This window comes from Sorex fumeus, unplaced genomic scaffold, assembly GCF_029834395.1.
Source record: "Sorex fumeus unplaced genomic scaffold, SorFum_2.1 ptg000053l, whole genome shotgun sequence".
In the NCBI taxonomy this organism is placed as follows: Eukaryota; Metazoa; Chordata; class Mammalia; order Eulipotyphla; family Soricidae; genus Sorex; species Sorex fumeus.
In genome coordinates this window covers 1,694,652-1,713,168 of record NW_026606110.1, presented here as the reverse complement: position 1 = coordinate 1,713,168, position 18,517 = coordinate 1,694,652, and the positions used below count along the sequence as shown (strand labels likewise).

The 18,517-nt window shown below is 54.9% G+C and overlaps 1 protein-coding gene across 2 annotated transcripts; it reads right to left on the bottom strand.

Annotated features, from left to right (window-relative positions):
• Positions 1-4,891: 4,891 nt before the first annotated feature.
• OSR2 (odd-skipped related transciption factor 2) lies at positions 4,892-7,706 on the bottom strand. Of its 2 annotated transcripts, none has more exons than XM_056124948.1 (3): positions 7,036-7,706; positions 5,833-5,932; positions 4,892-5,074 (listed from the first exon to the last, which is right to left on the bottom strand). In XM_056124948.1, exons 1-3 carry the CDS (start codon positions 7,689-7,691, stop codon positions 4,892-4,894), a joined length of 939 nt encoding a protein of 312 aa, XP_055980923.1. In that variant the 5' UTR covers positions 7,692-7,706. The 2 variants fall into 2 exon arrangements, with proteins under 2 accessions (XP_055980923.1, XP_055980922.1); XM_056124947.1 differs by having other exon boundaries at positions 4,918-4,992; positions 7,036-7,691.
• Positions 7,707-18,517: the final 10,811 nt, after the last annotated feature.

The following is an 18,517-nucleotide window of genomic DNA, read 5'->3' as shown; positions in this document are numbered from 1 at the left end:
AGGATCCTATATGCCTGTAGCACGAGGATCTCCCAACAAAGTGATCGGTAGAAAGGAATTTTTTAAGCATTTTTTTTCAGCTTAATATTCACAATAGTCCATTCTTTTCTCTTCCTCTTAACAGAACTCAGCTCTAAAAGGCAAATTTTATTCCGGCTAAGTCCATCCTGGGAGAATTCCATTGCCTTCGTTGTAATTGGCTGAGAAAGGAGCCAGTGACCTCATTCTGGCCAATAAGCTACGGGGGCAAGCCCACGAGTTGGATTTATGGTAGAGATAGGAGGAAGAGATAACCCTTTTTACTGCCCCTGGAATGTACGTGAGAAGGAAGCACCAGAGCTGGTGCTGGAGCTCTTGCTGCTAATCTGTGGCCATAAGGTTGTTAATCTACACACTAAAAATGAAAGAAAAGTAGGAAGAACTGGGCTATGGTTTTTATTTCCTTTTATTTTTTAATTTTATTTACTAAAGAATGCTGATTGACAAAGTTATTGATAGTTGTGTTTTAGGCATATAATATTCCGGCACCAATCCCACCACCGGTGTCAACTTCCCTCCCCCAGTGTCCAGATAGTCCCTCTCCAACCCAACCCCCATACCATCCCCACCTGCCAATTTGACAGGCACATTACAAAGTTCCAGTGGTTGCAGCTTAGATCTCTTTTTTTCAGTGTTGTTGAGTCTGTGTTTGGGATCTAGGGTTGTACCCCTCACTGATGCCACTGAAATTACTGGCAAGCTATGGGTCATTTTGTCACTTCAATTAATTACTCATCCCTTTACTATACTTCGAGCTTTTGTTATGTGAGAAAAAAAAATCCAATTGTTTAAGTCCCCATTGGTCAGGTTTACAGTTTCTTTCTGGGAAAAGCATCCTACTTAGATAACATTATAATTCAACAATCCCACTTGTTGACGGCATGTATTACTTGCAGTTTGCACTATCCTGATTTGTTTGTTTTGGGCCTGGAACAGTTTTAAGGAGAGAGAAATGTTACATAGCTTAGATAGTAAGACTGGTTGTGTTGGGGTGGGGGAGTTGGGGAAACAAGCACTAATAACATTTAAAGAAAACAGGAACGAACTTGAACTATCTCAGGTCATCAAAGCTGAATCATTCTGTCTCTCCTCCACTCCCTTCTATTGCTCATTGCTGTCGGCAGAGGTGGTTATCAGTGGCAAGTTAAGCTTCGGAAGGAAAAATTGGGAACTCTGGTTTTAATATGCTTCTAGTGGTGAACACAGAAAATCTCCCCACCCCCATGTAAAAGTCAGCCCTCTTTCTTAAAATTGCTTTGATTGTAAGAAGGACAGTCTATTCTGCTATAGTTATACTTTTCTTATATTAAAGCTTTCTATAAATGCTATATTGGATTAAATCCAAATAAATCTAGTTTACCTTGTTCACAATATTTAAAACCTAAATGTCTCCTAAGTGCCTCCTTGGAGTAGCAAGACTGTGACCAGGGTCCCTGATTAAACATTAATTAAGTGAAGAGCTTCCAGTGCCTATGCAAACATTTGACAAAATGAAGAAACTCTCAGTTACTGCCTTAGATGTCATCACTGATTACTACCAGTCCAGTTAGGACTATCTCAGAGGTTATTTTTATAGTTCTTTATTTTAAAAATATTTAAAGCCAAGTATGGGGCATTCATTCCCTTTCTTCCTCTGCCTCACATGTGCAGCTCCTTGGGTTCAATGCCTAGTAACACAAATAAATAAAGTAAAATGAAAAATTTTGTTTCTGCCCTAGTCGAATTTTAGAAAGTTCTCTTCATGTAAAAGGTTGTGCCTGTGTAAATAAAAAATTTTAATGATTGTAATTATAAACTACTAATGCTACGATGACCAACATTTCAATATTAGCAAACCTGCATGCAAACATATGTTATAATTTAACATGACAGTAGATGACAGTGTCACCCATTTAAATTTTTTTTTAATTCCACACACAGAGGACAAAATAAGATTAAAGACACATCTCAATACTTGAATGAGAGGTTCTTGAGCATTGCGGTTATGACTAGTGATGTGTCCCACTCCTGGCCTCTCTCCAGAGGTATGGGTTCATGAGTTGACTATGATGAGGGTATTGGAATACACTGGCTAATCTAAAACTCAAATAATGACTTGTCTCTAAACAAAACAAAACCCAACCAAAAACCCTTGGCAGACAAATTTCTTAAGACACAAGATATGATTTTCCCAAGGTGCCTCACAAGTACACCTCACCTAAGATTCATTTCCTGCATACCTGGACATTCTAGAGAAGGAAATACAGCTCAGAATGTGGCTCAGACCTACTGTTAAAAGTTCACCTGAAGTCATGAGGAGATGACATTTACACCAAGGCCAGACCCTGTTGGTGTCACCGTGGAACTGGATTGAAGTTTCCAGGGGGGAGGGGAAGAGGGGAAGAGGGGGGAAAACAGCTAAATAAGGAGACAAATTATTTTTGAAACAGGGATTAGCATCACACTTTGATACTATTTTCAGATTCTAAAAATGTGATCACATAAGGCAGAGATTGATGGTGAGGATCATGGGGACCAGGCTGGGCCCCTGTCAAGCACAGAAACCCAGGCTGAAGTAATGGCTCCATCCAACAGTGAAATAGTGCGCATCTAGGAGGGGGTTCTGTTTCCTCCAACTCGTCTTCTGTTTGTCCTCCCTTCCTGATGCTGAAATAAATGGACAGAGAGGTCCTGCCTATCTGCATGTCCCTGTGACCTAGACTTCGAGGATCACCCTGTGCTTGATAGTGAGCAAGGGTCATTCTCTGATAATTCCTCTGAACCCTGTGCCATGCAGCCATGGCGCTAGGAGGCAGTTGCAGTGGGTGGGGCAGTGAGACTGACTACATGGAAAAAGCCTGCAGGATTAGGGGAGCTCTGGGGACAGTCAATGTGTAACCCTGCCCTAAAGTATTCAACTCTTCTGTGCCAAGGCAGGCAGGATCTTGAGAGTAGGGGTAGGGAGGTCACTGAGTTAATTCTGTACAAACAAAAGAAAACAAACAACAGTTTCATTCCTCTAACACACACACACACACACACACACCTTAAGACTCCATCCCTTCCCCCCTACTCAGTGAACCCTTTGTGTCCATCCCAAGTTGGAAAATGCATTTCTGTGAGCATTTACCACAAAAAATATGAAAAGACCATGTGCTGGAGGGATCTGGTCCGTGATGAGAAGTTCTTGTGAGCGCCTGCCAGCTCTCCTGAGAACAGAGGTAGCTGTGAGCCAGGCCACCTTTCTGGGGTTTCCTCAGAAACTGCGATTAAACAAGACACTGGCGAGAGTTTGAATCTCATTCTCCTGCCCCTACTGACCCTGGAGGCCCCCAGAGGACTCCTGCGGGACCTGTAGGTGCCACCAGCTACACCCTGAGCATGAGGCATGTCATCCTGCACTAATAGATACCCGGAAAAAAATATGAGAATACCTCCTTTGTCCCATGGTGCTGTGTTCCAGTCTGTGAGAACCCACTAAGACCTCGGCCCTACATTCTGATTCCTCTCAGTTTAGTGGGGTTCCTTCCTTCCTTTCAGCCTCTGCTGGCAAGCTGCTATTTCTCAAAGCCTTCCCCTCAGACCTGCAGTTTCTTCTTCCCCTTCTTAGACCAGTGTCCCCCCCTTTTAGGAGCCATTTGGAAAAGGGTAAAATGCTTCCTTCCAAAGCGTGAGTGCTAGACACAGAGGAACCTGGACTTCTGGCATTTTCTCAGGGGCAAAGGGCCAACCAGTGATGGAAACCTTGCTGGTGACCTCAGTTTGCTTTAACAAAGAAACCCAAACCTTCTAGAAGAAAGGATCACCCTTGGAATGAAATAGTTTGTGCGAGACTTAGCCATTTCACCTCTCTGGCTCCCATCTTCCGAGGTGGGTTCTTTCCTTCCCGCTTTGGAAGGAGGATTTTGACTCCTCTGCGGTGTACAGGATAAAGTCTCGCTCTGCTGTACTAAATTATTGTTCAAAGTCTACTGGCAGGAGAACTCCTCTGCCATAAACTTTAACAATTGGTCAAGGAGTGGAGAAAAGTTTCCTCGCCCTTCAACATGCCTCTTCCCATTTGTGCCTTCGAGTCATGGCAGGCAGGTAGTAGTGACGATTGTCATAACACTCTTTTGTTTTTGATTGCCATAACACTCTTATTGGAAGTACCAATACTCATTGAAGTAACCAAAAGGAGGTAGAAATCTCAGGGTTTCCATTTCAATTCCTTTAAACAATGAAGAAGATGGAACAATGAAGAAGATGGCACCAGGGTTCGATTCCAAACTGCGACCACACACAGAGAGCCTGAGCTTCACTAAGAGAATGACAAGGTCTTTACTCTAAAATGGAGGGAGATAAAGAACCTGCCCTTTAGATTCGAAGATGGGAGAGGCAGCCCAGCTCTGCCAGCACCCAGAGGGGATCCAAAAGGGTGCAAGTGAGGCCCACACACAAGTCAAACAGCAAAACACTTTTGCAGGAGAGTTGAAACAAACAAGAAAAAAAAGTTTTATTTTGAAAATACAGTCTTGAAAGAGAAAATTGGCTTCCATTTTCCATATCTAGGTGCATCCAACAAGATACAAAAACAAACAAAACAACCAAAGACCCATGACATTCTGTCCACGGCTCTAAAATGAGCTGTGAATATCTACAAGAAACTAGCGTATGCTCGTGGTGAAGGGACAGAGTGTGACTCTACAGTTTCAGTCCTTGAGAAGACAACTTTATCCGCCCCCACCCGCCGCCCCCCACAACTGCAGCTGAGGCGGCTGCAGCTGTGGAAGAGCTGGGGTCTGTGAGGGAGGCTGGGGTGGGGGACCCCCAGGGCGGGGCGGTGACAAGGGAGGGAGCAGCGGGGCCCGAGGGGGCCAGATCCCGGGCTTCTCTAGAAGTCGTGCCGTGGGGTGTGAGTCAGGCTGTGCCGCCGCAGGTCACAGTTTCGCCTGAACACTTTGCCGCACTGCTCACAGCTGTAGGGCTTGATGTCTGTATGGGTGAGAAGGTGAGTTTTCAGATTACTTCTCTGATTAAAGGTTCTTCCACATGTGGGACATTTGTGTGGAGATTCCTGTTCAGATGTGAAGCAAGGCAAAGGATTAATCCTTCACACCCCCACGGCACCCTTTCTCAATAGCTTTCTGACTGATTTCTATCTCAAGCACCTCACAGCCTGCAACACCGCCAAAAGGGAGGGGGGGTTGGGGACACACAGCACTTGCAGGAACCCGTGAGGGCCCCTAACCCAGGAGATGGGCCAACCCGACTGTTAAGTGCCAGGGCCCCGGAGGTGGGCTCAGGACTCTCCCGGCTCTGGACTTTTCAACACCATGTCAGAGGCAGGAAAAGGGGGAGGAAACGCTCTAATCCTCTATTAAGGAGTAAGGCTCCTCTTTGCTGGAAAATTAAACTATTCCTCAGTGTTCTGAAAACTACAAATTACGAGGCCACTGGGAGAGCGCACGGATGGGATTTCACCACGGCCCCCATTATCCAAATTACCTTGATTTCCTCCCAAACACCCGAGCTTTTAAAGGCAGGGCAGATTGGGTGAAAAAAAAAAGTAATAATTCTAAAATTAGATTTTCAGCTAGAGGGGCTTATTATTTATTTTTTTAAAAAGAATACCTATAAAATGTTCATGTTCGGTAAGATTCATTTTAAGGACAGAAAGGGTGGCGGAGAGCAGCCTTCCCCACCTAGGAACGGAACTTAAATAGAGCCCCTTAGAGCAGACGACCTGCCTTTTAACACTTTCAAGAGGGAAAACAAAACCAAAAAAACCAAAACGGAACCAGCCACTGCGTTCAAACAAGAAAACAAACTTACCTGCATGTGTAAAGTTTTGTGAACTGCTAGAGTTCTAGACTGACAAAATCCTTTCCCACACTCCTGACATTTGAAGGGTTTTTCTTTAGAATGGATATACCTGAAAATCAATATAAGGTTTCATTGAAGCGGCTTTGGCACGCGCTGGGGAGGGCGGTCTTTGAACACTAATTCAGCACAAAGTGGTGGCCAGACCAAGGAAACTGGATTCCCGTTAATTAGGTTTTCAGGATCCCCCCAGCGGGGCTGTTCTGTTGATGGTTAACCCTCGCGAACCGGCCCCAAGACATCCCTGGGCCGCTTATCTCCACTTGGCCGCCCTCGCCAGCGGATTCCCAGCTCTGGGCTTGCCCAAGGAGCCCTTCTGAGCCTCGGAGGGTTTTCTTTGGGATTTTGGCTGGCCACAGCATGTTTCGTCAGGCTAGGCCCACTTTAGCTGGACTCCTTTTATAGTGAGTCTCTTACCAGCCTCAGAGGATCGGTCCCTAACCTAATCTCCACCTGGCCGAGGAGCAGCTAGAAATTCCCCAGAGAACGTGAGCTTCACCCCCTCTGTCCCTGTGCTCCACCCCCTGCCCTGAGTCTGGATTGGATGAAAACCCTCCCTTTAGGACGTTTCTTCACTTGCCATTCTGAGTGCAACCTTTAAAGTCAGGGCTGGGAGGTGGCTGATGTTTTACAATTCTGCCCATCTCCAGAACCCCCGCAGATACTTTTTAAAGAAAGAGGCCTTGACAGCTGGGAGGGGAGGCTGGGAGGGAGGGAGGGAGGGTAGAGTTGAGGGAGTGAGCCCAGAGACGGTGGTTCGAGGGAAGGTCTAGCAGCCATTCCCACACACTCCCTTAAAGGGAAGCTCGTCCCTGCTCCTCCCCACCACCACCACCATTTGCTCCGTTGCTCCCCCAACTGTGGACAGGACCTGGGATCAAGGCCAACCCACCTGACTGGAATCCCTTAAGGGTGCTGGAAAGTTCCCTCTGCCAGCAGGTCTAATAGACCACGGCAGGCGGAGGCAGAGAAAAGGGGCTGGCTGGTGGGGTTTGGGTTTTCTTGTTCCTGGGTGGGGTGAGGGAGCTGTTCTGGGGAGGAGCTTTGGAGAAACTCAGAGGGGGCCTGGCCATCCTGTCAAACAACAGGGATGGGACTGGGACTTCCTGGGCCTGGGCTGCCCCCTGCCCCCCACACCTGCAGAGCTGTGCTCACCTGTGATCCCGCAGATGGTCCTGCCTCCGGAAGGCCTTGTGGCAGATGTCACAGGTGTAAGGCCTCTCGTCCGTGTGGGTCCTCTCGTGGATGAGCAAGTTGTAGGATTTGGTAAAGTGTCTGCCGCAGAACTTGCAGATAAACTCTTTTTTCGTTTTGGAGGGCAACCGCCCCCTCGAGGGCTTTCTGTCCGGAGTCAATTTACTGAGGCCCGAGATGGGGCCCCCCAGCCCCGGGCTCAGCTTGGTCAGGTCTCCCATCTTAGGGGGGTCCTCCTGCGTGGCGGCCACGGCCAGGTTGGCAAAGTCAAACCGCGGCCGGTCCTTGTGCAGCGCCGGGAGGACGTGGGCGATGGCCCCCTGCTTGGGGTGCAAGAGGTGGGTGGTGAAGGGCAGGGCCGGGAAGGGGAAGCGCGCGTCCACCAGGCCCTGCGCCGCGGCCATCTCGGTGATGGTGGAGCGGGTGATCTCGTGCATGTTGGGGTACCCCAGTGTCCAGTGGTTCATGTGCATGGTCTGCACGGCGCTGAGTCCGTACAGGCCCTGCAGGTGGTCCACGGCGGCGGGGAAGGTGTTCACGGCCTGCAGGAACGAGTAGTTGGTGAGCTGCAAGGACGGGTGCAGCGGGACGGGCGCGGGCAGGGCCTTGCTCCCCATGGTCGCGGCTGCTGGGGGGCCGAGGGGGCTGCCCCTGTCTTCCAGGTCTCAGAGGCGGGTCTCGGACGTGGGGCACCGGTGCAGAGACGACAGCCCGCGGAGAAAACCCTGAAGAAACGATCAAGGGGGGAACGAGAGGGAAGGTCAGGCTGCTGGGGAGGCCCGTGGGCGCTCCCGCCCCCGGGAGCCCACCCAAAGGGGAGCCAAGAGTCCGTCCGAGCTCGGCCTCTCGGAGCCAGGGCCGCGAGGACCCCTCCGGGCGCGCCCCCCGGGAAATTGGGGTATCCGGCACGCACGGAGCAGAGGACCCGTGTGCCGGGGAGAGAGCCTAGCGCGGAAGAGGGGTTTGGGTCGAGGTCACCCCGAGGGCAGCCGCCCACACCCCCCAGCCGCTCGGGCGACCAGCGCTCAACCGCGACGGCCCGCGACGCCAACGCCCGCAGGCCGGGGTCTAGTGTCCATCCCTGCCGCGCGCCCGAACTCGGGGGGGGACGGCGGGTGGGCTGCGGGGGGTCGGCGCGCGGCCTCCGGGGCTCCAGGGTCCGGCCGAGCCGTGCGGGGGCGCGCGCCTCCTAAGTCCCGCGTCGGGGACGCTCGGTGCGGCTCGTCGCGCCCCGCGCTCTGACCTCGGGGCCTGGCCCTGGCCGCGTCCGGCCTCCGTGCCATTTATCAGCGCAGGGAGGAAAAGTGACACCTCGGGGGCCGGTTCGGGCCGGGGAGCGCCCCCTCCTCCTCTCCGGGGGGCCGTCCCGTCCCCCCCCAGCCAGATCCCTTCCAGATGGTTGGGGCGCGTCGCTCGAGCCCCTGATCGCAGACGGAGCGGCTTCCCCGCCTGGCGCGAGACACTGGCCTCCACCTGGCCGAGGGGAACGGGCCGCGCCGGCCGCTGGACCGCGGGGTCGGAGGAAGCGAGTCGGGTCCGCCTGCTGCGCGACCGGGGCCTCGACCCACTCGCGCGCAGGGTGAGCCGCCTTCTCCCACCGCCAGCCCCCCACTTTCCCGCTAATTCCCGCCACTTCGGCGGGCCCGGGCCTGGCCTCCGACGGCGGCCCCCCAGGTGCCCTGCGCCAAGCTCTGTTCGCTTTCCAGCACGCTCCGGCCGGTCTTTTAATCCTGCACGAGGGTGGGCGCGTGGGTCCTGACTTCCCTCTCCACCCAACGCCGCGCGGCGAGTCTCTTCTTTGGAAGCGTGACCGGGGGCGCGCTCGGAGTGGGCCACGTTTGGTGGCCCAGAGCTCCGACCAGGCCGAGTCTGCTTTTCACCCAGGCCCACACCTATGCTCCCTCCGTGGTCGGGAAGGCCCGTAGACAAGGATTTATTAATGAACCAATTCTGCCCCTGGTATGCGGTCTGGGAGTTGAGGCCCCGAGTTAATGAGACTTGGGTAACTGTCAGAGGGTTCAAACCATTCAACCAAAACTGTAAACCTTCATTAGCAATCAACTTTCCCACCACAAATCAAGAGGCATGTTGGTTCCGGGGCAACCGCTGAAGCCCTGGATAGACTGGGAAAGAAAAAGAGAAAGAAAAAAAAAAGAACTGAAACAAATATTTCTGATCATTTTCTCTCCTAAAAAAAAATGACATGACCCTCTTTATTTCCTGTTTGCTGCATAATGAAGGTGTTAAAAATTTTTTTTTGCAGAGACTCAAAATATTTGTCTTTTCTCTTGGTGTTAAAAAAAGCTACCTTCCCCCATAGAGAGGAAACCAAAATGATCATTTGGGTGCATTCCCGGACTGCAGTTCTTAGAAATAAATCCAGGAGGCAAAGCACAACACCCACCATGTTCTCTGTGTATATACGTATGCATGTGTGTGTGGCTGTGATGCGAAGGTATCCCAAGACCTGTGATTTCGATTCCAAATGCACGGAGTGACTTCTGCCATGACCGGTGTCACCTTCTTTATGGGTGGGCAGGCAACTGAGTGCCACCTTCTGCCTCCTTGTCTCCCAATGGTTTAAAACACCAAACCGTGACCACTCTTGTATCATTCTGTGTCATAGTGTCACACACAAGCTGTTTCATGATCCCTGCTTGTTTTAAGTTATGGGACCGAGAAAGGGCAAAGCCATTTACTGATGACTTCTGAAACTGTCTGACAGGCGGAACAACCCAGAATTCCACCCAACACTTTTGCTGTAAAATAATGAGGGAGTTGATATTTCCACTATCTGGCTGACTTGCTGGAAATATATGTCAAGAGATATTTTAAGTCACTGAAGAGATCTAAAGTACTTTCGTTTTGTCTAGAGCCAAGCCTGTGTTTTCAGAGCGTCTCGGGCGCTGTCAACTCTCCCCCATCCTGTTTGGGAGGGGACCATTGGATTACCTTGCCGTTTGCAAGGAAAAGGAACTTAAAGCAATGAAAAGGCATTAATATTTCGATGGAGCTGAACCTAGTTTTCTTTCAACAGTGTTCTTCACGGGAGTTTCCAGGCATGCACAGAAGTTTTGTAAAAATTTAGCAGCGCAGGCTGTCAAAAAGATGTGTACATAACTAATTTCAGTTCAGGGCACTTTCAAAACACTGGAGAAAAAAGGTACACAGTAACTTGATAAGAAACCTCAGCCTTTAGTAATGGTGTTATTCCACCGAATTATCTAAAAATAATATACACATAGGGGTCATCTGGTGAGACCTGTCTCTGCAAGAAATGCCTTAGATTCGCAGCCTCACCGAAAGCCTGTCCCAGCAACAATCGTCTTGGGCATACATCACGGAGCTGTAGTCCCGGAGGGTCTAGGAAGAGCCTTCATTTAAAAAAATCTTAACTTTAAACCGGCCAGGTAAACCGAGAAAAACGGCCGCGAAGTTCCTGTCCCTTCGAAGCGCCTCGGTCTTCCGCGGGACCTAATTAAATTAAGACGCTGCCCGCATAATCTGGGCTCAATTTCTGCTCCCTCGCTCCCCTGCCCCAGTTGTTTTCTCTTTGGGCTCCCGACTGCAGTTTGTTTAGCAGAGAAAGGAGCTGTCTGCGCCGCGGCCGCGCTCCGGGAAACGCCAGCGCTCTTTTGTTCTCTACCAAGAACAGGTAGGCGATCGAGCCGCTGCACAAACACCTTTCTTTTCTTCTCCCACTTCTCACCCTGTGCAACGCCTTTCCCTGTGGCCCGAGCTCAGACGCCCCTTCAAAGTGTGTGTGTGTGCGTGTGTGTGTGTGTGTGTTGGGGAACGGGCTTGTAGGACGGAACTTGGCCTTCTATTTATTCCCTTTCCTCCAGAACAGAGAGGATTGGGAGGGGGGAAAAATTTTTTTTTTCGAAGGCCCGCACAGGTTCGAAGACGACCCATTCCTCTCCTGGAAACGCGCAGGCGAGGCGGGCGCTGGGTGGCCCGGGCCGGGCCCGCGCTGCCGGGGCCGCGGTAGCCCCGGGACCGGGACTCCGAGAGACGCGGGGGCTCGGTCGGAAGCACGCAGCGGGTGCGGACTTCCAGCTCTGGCCACCTTCAACCGCTCGGAGGAGCCCGGCCGGGCGCGCTTCGAGGCAATATCGCAAAAACAAAACTAAAAGCAGAGCCGCAGAGCGTCGGTCGGCGCGGAGTGGAGCGCTGGAGCGGGCCGAGCGCGAACCACACAAAGCCCGGGGAGCACATCCCCCAGGCAGCAGCTCTCCGCGGTTCCGGGGCTCGTCGAACGCGGGGGGCCCGCGAAGCGCCGCCCGGACCCCCGGCGCCCCTCTCCTCGGCGTGCCTGCAGCCCCTTCCCGGCCCCGACACTCACCTCGCGCTGAGAGCTCGGCCCGCGCGGCTCACAGCCGCTCCGGGGACCCGGGCGCGCGGCTGGGAAAGGTCACGGGGACCCCGCCGGGCAAACTTGGGGTTCCGCGCGGAGTCCCGGGAGCCGCGGACATGATCCGAAGGCGGGCGGAGAGCCGCAGCCGTGAGAGCGGGATCCCCGATGCCTCGGTCCGAGCGGCGCGGACGTGGAAGTTCGGACAAACCCCGGGCGCCGGGCGCTCAGCGCGCGCCGGGACCCCCGCGCCCCCGGGAGTCTCCCGCCGCCGCCCACTCCGGGTGAGGTCGGAGGCTGCAGCCTCGCAGGGCCATCACCCTCCGGCCGCGAGCGGAGCGCTGCGCTCGGTCCCCGCCGCGTCCCTTCCCTAGGCTGCTCGCCGCCCCGGGTCCCGGGCTTTAGTAGCGGCCCCGCCTTCCCTCCGGGCGGGCGTCCCGCCACAGCGCGGGGCCCAGTGCGCCCTGGCTCCGCCTCCGCGCCCGGCGCCCGCTAATGGTCCACTCTGTTTACTTGTGTTTGGATAGCAACTGAGTCTTAAAGGCACAGGTTTGCTCGCGGTTTCTCGGGTCCCGAGACACAGCCGAGGCGAAGTTCGTTCGGTCGCACACACGGGCACACAGGCACACATAGGCAAGCGCGCGCGCGCGCGCACACGCACACACACGTACTTCGCCCACTCTCCTCCCTTCTCTTTGCCACTTTTTCTTTTACTGTCAAGAAACCCAGCCACTGGGTTTCAGACTCCCGACGCCCCGCAGACGAGCACCCAAGGGCATTCTGTGGTCTAACTCAGAGTGTTCAACTCAATTCAATTCCCACTTCTTAAGACACGGAACTGAATCATCTTTTCGGATGAAGACAAGCCTTACTGGGGCCGAGGATGTAGTTCAGTGGTAAGGGTGCACACTTTGTAGGGATGGAGGCCCGGGCCCTGGGTGCCGGTCAGATTACTCGGTGAAAACAAACCAACACCATCCAGACTGTACCCGCCAATATCTAAAGTCCTTTCCGCAACAGAAAAATACAGTTTTGTGCATACTTTTGGTCAATTGTGACCAAAAGTGTCATCTGCTTTCACCAGCTGTTTTCAAAACGAAGTTTGTTTACAGAGGTGACAATTGACTAATTTCATAATTACCGTAAAGACACATGTGGAGTGTCCCCGGAGTAATTTCTTCCAATATTTAAGCTGTAATCAACCCGTGTACATTTCATAAGCAGTTAACCGGATTGGTGGAAGGCTTGGCCATCTGCAACCCATTGGCAAACAGTAAAAAAAAATCCATCTGGAAGGGGCGAAGAACAATCATTTTTAAATTTTAGGAAAAGACTAGCTTCTCAGAAAGTGTGCATTTACATTCCCAGCAAAAATTAGTTTTCGTGGCTGAGTCGAGGGGAGAACAAGGGGGTTTGAAGTGCGGGGATGGCTCTCCCAGGCTCTCTTAGCAGTCTTGTCTCCTATGCGTGTTCTTGCGGGGCGTTCCGCACTACTCGGTCACCCGTGTCTGACCGAGTGACAGACCGGGAAAGACACCCTCGCGTGGCAAGCAGTCTGAGAGCTGTGTGTGTCGCGTTGGACAGAGAAGCCTTTTGTCCCAGACGAGTTCGCCAGAGGGGGTTTGCATTCGTTCCCCAAACAGAGAACAACTATTGCAGTCAAGAGGCCGTGTGCGGTTCCAAACTGCTCCTCCAAGAGATAGTGTTTGAAGTGATGCTCTGAAGACCTACCTAGGTAATCGCAGCCTGGAGGTTTAGAGAATAAACAACACGTAAAAACTGAAAACTGTCCGAGGCTTGATTCGAGCTGGGGGAGCGAGGCATTGGCGCAGAGACTGTTTCATATAAGATAAAATTCCTTCGATTTTATTTATGCTGAGGTGGCTAGAGTTTTCGTTCCTTTGGTGAAACACAACTCCGATAGATAGCAGATCCTCTTTCTTTCTTTCTTTCTTTCTTTCTTTCTTTCTTTCTTTCTTTTTCTTTCTTCCTTTCTTCCTTTCCCTTTTTTCTTCCTTTCGTTCTTTCTTGTCCTTCCTTCCTTCTCTCTTTTTTCTTTCTCTCCTTTCTGCAAAGGTTCAACTGTTGGCCTCAAAGGGGTGCTTTCATTTCGGCGCTCACGGTTCCACCCGCGAGGCGCTGCACCTCGTCGAACCGCCTCCTTTCTACCGCAATTTTTCTCAATTTGAAAGATGTGTAGGAACTTTCTCTGCTCTCACACCCCGGGGCAAACGCTCAAGAGGCTCAGCTTGCTGACCTGAAGGATGTTCCATTTCCTTTACACCAAAGGGGGATGCGGCTGCCCAGCGACAGGCTTCACACCTGCCCTCCGTGTGTGCGTGCGTGCGTGTGTGCGCGCGCGGGGGATGCGCGCGTGGCTGCGTGTGCGCGTGCGCGCGCAGGCCGCGGCGTGTTCTGTGCTAAAGGGGCTGCGTTTGCCGCCGGGGAGGTGGAATTTCCTGCCACCCATGGGCAAATCGCCTGAGCCCAGGTTTTCCCAGCCACGGGTTCCTCACTCCCCTGCTGGCCCCGCGAAGTGCCAGCGCGCGGTCTGGCACCTACCGGCCCGGCGCTGCTCCCGCTTAAAAGGTAGGAATCAGAGAGGGGGCGGCGCACTTTGGGGGAGGCCACGCGGCGGGGCAGCGGGTCGGCCAGCTGCAGGCCCTGGGCCACCACCGGCAGGTGCTCCCTCCTGGCTAGAGCTCGAGCCAGGCCGGCGCGCCGCCGTTCTGCACTCAGGGCTCCCCGGGGCCGCCGTGCCCAGAGTGTCTCCAAATTCTGCCCCACGACTCCGCCAGCACCCAGGGCGCAGCATTGTCGGGGGCCCACCCAGGAGCAGCCTTCGGCGGGAGTTCCCGCACGCACCCGCCTTTCCGACAGGCCCCGGCGCGGATGATAGGCCACCCGGCCACGGCGACTTGGGGGGTCCCGGTAAGGGGAATCTCAGAGCCCCATCCCACTCCAGGGGCGCTGGGCCCGAGGCTCCGCTGCGGGCTCGTCTGACGTTTCCGCCAACGCGGTCAGCTGCTGTCCTCACGGCTCCGGGGTTTTCGACACCAAGGACGCTTCCAGGGAAGTGGCTAACAGACCGATCGGGGCGCAGAGCGGCACGGGCCGCCCGCACGCCGGGAAGGGACACGCCTCTGGGGAAAGGCCAGGACAGCACGCGGGGAGCGGGGAGAGGAGGAGGAGGAGGAGGAGGAGGAGGAGGAGGAGGAGGAGGAGGAGGAGGAGGAGGAGGAGGAGGAGGAGGAGGAGGGTGCCGCAGCGGCCGCCCCGTCAGCCCCGGGTCCACCCGGGAGGCGCAGGCAGCGAAGCGGCGAGCAGGTGGCGGACACTGACCTCCGGGGGCTTCACCCATCTGCCGGCCAGTACTGCGCGCCGCGGGCGTTCCTCAAACGCGGGTCTTTGGAGACACAGATTGCGGAAAGCCTGTCTCTTCCCCGGGACCCCAGCTCCGAGGACGCACCTCCCTTCTCCCCACGCTTCCCGGGTCTCTGGGGGGCGGGGACCGTTTGCATTTGAAGCTCCCGCACTCGGAGCTCCTTAACGCTCCGGCCCCGCGGGCGGGGGTGCGCCCGGCTGCCCGGCTGGGGGGTTCCGGGAGAGGCAGGCGGCGTGCGAGCTCCAGGCCTGAGCAAAGAGAAGGCGCGTCGACACCCACAGTGGGTCGCGGGCCCTGCGCGCGGCGCTCGGGGTGCGGGAGCTGCTGGGGCCAGAAGCCCGAGAAACGCATCTTCGCCAGAAGCACGTCTCGGTCGCGCGCTCTGCGGGCTGGTCGGCAACGTGCGGCGCCGGCGGGAAGAGCCGCAGCGCCCCCTGGAGGCGCCGGCCGAGCACTACGCGGCGCGGCGGCGGGGCGCGGCCACGGAGGCGGCGTGCGGGCGTCCAGGTGTGCGCGCGGCGGACGCGGGACCGGGGCGGTCGCAGCGCAGCCTCCGCGGCTCGGAAAGAGACGTGCACTGGCGGGGGTGCGGGGGACAGGGCCTGGGCCGGTCGTCGGGACGCCGAAGACGCTCTTAGGCGCACCCGCGGGGCCTTGGGGAGGGTCCCTCGCGGGGGCGTCCCCTGCGACTCTGCTCTGACTCCTGCGGAGCGGGCGCACGACTCTTCCCGATTTCCAGTTTCCGCGCTGGGATTCGCGGGTGCTCCCGTGGCTGATCAGTAGATTCCCAAGGCCTGGGACCTTCTCCCCGCGGAAGGTTCCGGAAGAACAGCGTTGCCAGGGCTGATGATCGGACCCCAGGCCGCACTAGAAGCCAAGTCGGGAAGCTTTTCCAGGATGGGCTGTGCGCTCTGTCCCTCCCTCCGAGGATGGTTGCGAGCTGCGCCAGTGGCCTGAAACTCTTCTCGGGGCTGGGGGGCCCGAGGGGTGTCCCCCAGCAAACCCAGGGTCAGGCTAGGCGGGAGCAACCTTGTCAAGTTTCCGCGACCGGACCCCGTCTCAAGACTCGGGGAGAGGACAAGGAGGAGGGGGGCGTCCGAACTGTATTGGGGTGCCCGCTTTTGAGGTGGGGGTGGGGCTCTGTGGTCACACCGTGGGTGGGCAGGCGAGGTGGAGGGCAGCTGCCCGCGCTTCCAAGCCGGGTGCAATCCGCAAGCGGGATGCTTGGGCTCTGGCACGTGCTGGGCACCGCGCAGACCAGGTGGGCGAGCGAGCGCAGGGCTTGGGGGTGGGTGGGGGGCGCCTGCTCCTCTGGCAGCGCCTCGGGGAGGTCAAACGGGACCTGGGGCACCCCCTAAAGGTCGCCTCCAATTCCGGGCGCTTTCGCACTGGAGCCCGCGGCTGTGCGTGTCCAGCCAGGCCGGCCTTCCCGAGGGCATCGCGGGCCCGAGAGCCGACCCTGGACGCGCGGCCGCTGCTGGCGTCTCTCGCCCGATGGGTCTGGGCTGGCGCGGACGCTTCGGAACCATCGCGCTCGGAATCGACCGGGCCAGAGCTGCACCTCAATTTCTTAGGCTCCCATTTCGTGAACGAAGAGTGGGAGCCGGCGACCAGAGCGCGGGGCCCAGGGCCAACCCTCCCGGTCCGGGTGCCCCGTGTCAGCGCGGCTGCGCGCCCCTTGGAGCTGAGCGCCCTGCACCTTCTTCTCCCCCGCCTCCTTTCAAATTCCGGCCTAGGACTGCCTGGTGCGCAACGAGGCTCACTGCAGCCGCCGATTCTCCCTGTGACTGCATCTGTCCAGAATTAGGACCTAGAAAAGCAGCTCTTAAGGGAGGTCCTGAGGTGGTGGGCGCGCGGAATCAGTGAGATGCAGATTGTCGGGTCCCATTTACCGCCTCCAACACTCTCCTGTGTTGTGTTTCCAGACGCTGCCTAAAGGTTGAGAGCTACAGACTTAGGGGACTGGCATGTGAAGCGACCCCGAACCTGCACTAGTTTATCTCTGGGCCTCTCTCCCTCCTCCACCCTTCCCGTCTTTCCTTCCATCCCTCTTTCCCTCTCTCTCGGCCCTTTCCCGTGAAGAATACTAGAGCAAACGCTTGTTCCATCATTCCATCGCTCACGCCCATTCCCTTCTTTCATGGCTCGCAGCATCTGACTTTCTGCTGCTCCCCACTCCCACGCTGGTGGAGCCGGCCGAGGGTCCAGAGGGTCGCCATGACTGAGTTAAGCAGGACCTTTTCTGCACTGCCTGTGCAAAGCAGCGAGTGCTCCAGCCCTCAGAGCCCCTCCAGACCCAGCCTCCTCCCTTGAGGTCTGGTAGGGATGGAGAGGGAGGAGAGGAAGGAGAAGTGAGGTGCCTTCAGGTTTTCAAGGGCCATTTTTCTTATCATTTTTGGTGGGAGATTTTCCTCTAATATCAGGAAATTCCTTTAGGAAGCAAATGTGAGCACCCTCCTCCTTTCAGACTTTTGGAACTTTTCTTTTCTTTTTTTTTCGTGGGTCACACCTAGCGATACACAGAGGTGACTCCTGGCTCTGCACTCAGGAATTACTCCTGGCAGTGCTCAGGGGACCATATGGGATGCTGGGAAGCGAACCTGGGTCAGCTGCTGGCAAGGCAAACGCCCTACCGCTGTGCTATCGCTGGGAACTATTGATTCTTGCACTCTTTCCTCACCCTTCCTATTTCCTTTACATCCTAGGGGTTCACACACATACCCCGCCCTCCTGGCAATCACTCTGAGTGTCAGGCTGGGGAGTCTATCACAGTCATGCTCACCAGGGTGCTGTGTGAACTGGCTGGGTTGTACCCAAGGCTGCACTAGGTCCCTCAGGGAACACACCTGCCCCACTCACCCCTAGTTGCCGGCTCCCCAAAGCTCCCCATCTGGAACCCTCCTTCAGCACCATTGCCCTGCTTCTGGCCCTCAGGCATACCTAGACTTCCTGATCCCCTTCCTGATCCCCAGCCAGCTCCTTGCATCTAAATGCTGGGACCATTCCCTTTATCCTGGATGGAGGGGGCACCTCTCCTTCCCTCCTCCTAGAATCCCAGTCAGTGAAACTCACAATCTCTGCTCCTTGAAGCCCACCTTTAACCTCTCTCTGGGCAGATTAATCTTTCTTTCTAGGACCTCACCTTAGTCATTGTCCCCCCACCCCCCATCCATTTGGTGACCATCACCAAGCCCTTAACACATTCTCACGGTGGTACCACCAATAGCTCACACTCTGATGCAGTCTAATGAACATAAACTTCACCGCCAGGGGCTGTAATGATAGATAGTACCGCTTGTAGGGCCTTTATCTGACATTCAGCCAATCTGGATTGAATCCCAGGCATCCCTTTTGGTTCCCTATGCACTGCCAGGAGTAATTCCTGAGCACAGAGCCAGGAGTATCGCAGGGTGTGGCCCCCAAACAAAAGCTGCACCACATGTTACACATGGACTCAAAAATAAGACTTTGGTCCTCTGTTTTCAGATTCAGAAAAAGAGAGAAATATTTCAATTGGGTGAGCCGGTACAGACTCCTCTGAATGGGCACACATTCCCCCCCCCCCCACACTGATTGCCTGCCATAAATTGAGTAAGAGTATCCAGTTCTCTTTGACAAAGAGTTGCTATTTTAATGTGACCTGTTCTGTTGGGGGATTTTCAAAATATAAAATGTAAAATGGTCAGGAACACGATAATCTCTTT

What these genes read in the sequence shown, in the direction of transcription:
- OSR2 (XM_056124948.1), bottom strand. Translation starts at nt 7,691, where the DNA reads ATGGGGAGCAAGGCCCTGCCCGCGCCCGTCCCGCTGCACCCGTCCTTG. An exon ending in GACCATCTGCGGGATCACAG is followed by an intron (nt 5,933 to 7,035) that starts GTGAGCACAGCT and finishes ATTGATTTTCAG; the next exon opens with GTATATCCATTCTAAAGAAA. An exon ending in ACAAAACTTTACACATGCAG is followed by an intron (nt 5,075 to 5,832) that starts GTAAGTTTGTTT and finishes ACATCTGAACAG; the next exon opens with GAATCTCCACACAAATGTCC.